Below are 1,669 nucleotides of genomic sequence, written 5' to 3'. Positions count from 1 at the left end.
AACAAAGTTTTTTATAAGGAGATATTTATATGACTTTTTAGGTGTTTAGAACCTAAAGACAAGTTGTAAAAGTAAGTTTTGTTCCTATGGAAAATAATACGGTAATAATAAGAAATAATACGGTAATAAACTGTATCACGTACTCACAACTGTAAGCCTACTTTTGCCCCGCCCTGTATATTACCAAGCTTCCACTATAGTCTTATAAACATTATTATGCCATCAGGAACAGGACCTTGAGGATTAGGCAAATAGTCACTTGAGAACCACAGAGCTAATAATGTGTGTAAGTGAGATTCAGAGAGGTTAGTAATCCAAGTTCATCTCTGAGAGGCCTTCTCAGAATGTTTCTGTTCATACCTACCAACTCTCCGCCTTTGGTGTGGGCTCAGAACCTGCCTATCTGTTCCCATAGCAGCTCCTGTTAACCTATTTTGGGGGGGTTTTTTTGCTTGTTCTCTTAAATATATTTTTATTGATTTCAGAGAGGAAGGGAGAGAGAGAGAGAAACATCAATAATGAGAGAGAGAGAGAATCGTTGATGGGCTGCCTCCTGCACACCCCCCAGTGGGGATCGAGTCCACAGCCTGGGCATTTGCTCTTGACTGGAATCGAACCCGGGACCCTTCAGTCCTTGGGTCGATGCTCTGTCCACTGAGCCAAAGCAGCTAGCGTGTAACCTGTGTTTTTACACTTACCACCCTTTACGTTTATCTCTTTACTTGCCTGGTTCTCTGTGAGACAGCTTTTGGCTGGAGTCAGTGTGTGTCCTCACATGTCTGTTTCCAGCCCGCAAGTCGTGTTGCCTGCCACAGGGTGAGCGTGGATCAGTAGTGAGAGCATGCATGCTGGCGGGACAGAATTAACCGTTCTCTCTGCCTGAAATCCTTTTTCTTTTTCTTTAGCATTCCTTTGAATGAATACAAGTTGCTTGCTTGCGATATACAGCAGCTTCTCGTAGCCGTCACAATCCACGCCTGCAGCTCCTCGGGCCCCCAGTATTTCAGAGTGATCGAAGACCTCATCGTGCTGCTCGGGTATCTTCAAAACAGCAAGAACAGGAGGACACAAAGTAGGTTCAGCTTTGGAGTTTGGGGGCAGTTGGATAGGAGCCAAAAAGGTTATTCGAATCTAATCTCTTTCTTCTTGGAAACTGTTTTACTGAAAGTTTAATTTTGTGATGATATCTATTAGCTCTAAAACGAAGCCTTCTTAAGTGGTAAAAATAAAAAGTGATGCCTTTATGTAATTAGTAGCTGGCGAATCTTTAAAAGAAGCCACTGATTTTTCTTTTCTTTTTTTTAATATATTTTATTGATTTTTTTTACAGAAAGGAAGGGAGAGGGAGAGAGATAGCGAGTTAGAAATATCCATGAGAGAGAGACATCGATCAGCTGCCTCTTGCACGCCCCCTACTGGGGATGTGGCCGCAACCCAGGTACATGCCCTTGACTGGAATTGAACCTGGGACCTTTGAGTCCGCAGGCCGACGTTCTGTCTGCTGAGCCAAACCAGCTAGGACAGCTGATTTTTCTTACCAAGTAGAATTAAAAGACTTATGTTAAATAATAATGCCCTTTAGTTTGCTTTAATGGCAAATATTAAAGAGAATATGAAACAGAAATGTGATAATTTCTGGTTAAACTTTTACCTTATTTATAAACACCTA

General features: G+C 41.9%; 1 protein-coding gene across 1 annotated transcript in view; it reads left to right on the top strand.

Moving 5' to 3' along the window:
• Positions 1–1,669, top strand: part of LYST (lysosomal trafficking regulator) — a 78,320-nt gene that overhangs the window by 50,343 nt on the left and 26,308 nt on the right. The window contains 1 exon segment of the mRNA XM_015562329.1: positions 841–1,072. Coding sequence (XP_015417815.1) covers positions 841–1,072 — 232 coding nt within the window.

The sequence above is a fragment of the Myotis davidii genome, unplaced genomic scaffold (genome assembly GCF_000327345.1).
Source record: "Myotis davidii unplaced genomic scaffold, ASM32734v1 scaffold174, whole genome shotgun sequence".
In the NCBI taxonomy this organism is placed as follows: domain Eukaryota; kingdom Metazoa; phylum Chordata; class Mammalia; order Chiroptera; family Vespertilionidae; genus Myotis; species Myotis davidii.
This window is presented reverse-complemented; position numbering and strand designations above follow the sequence as displayed.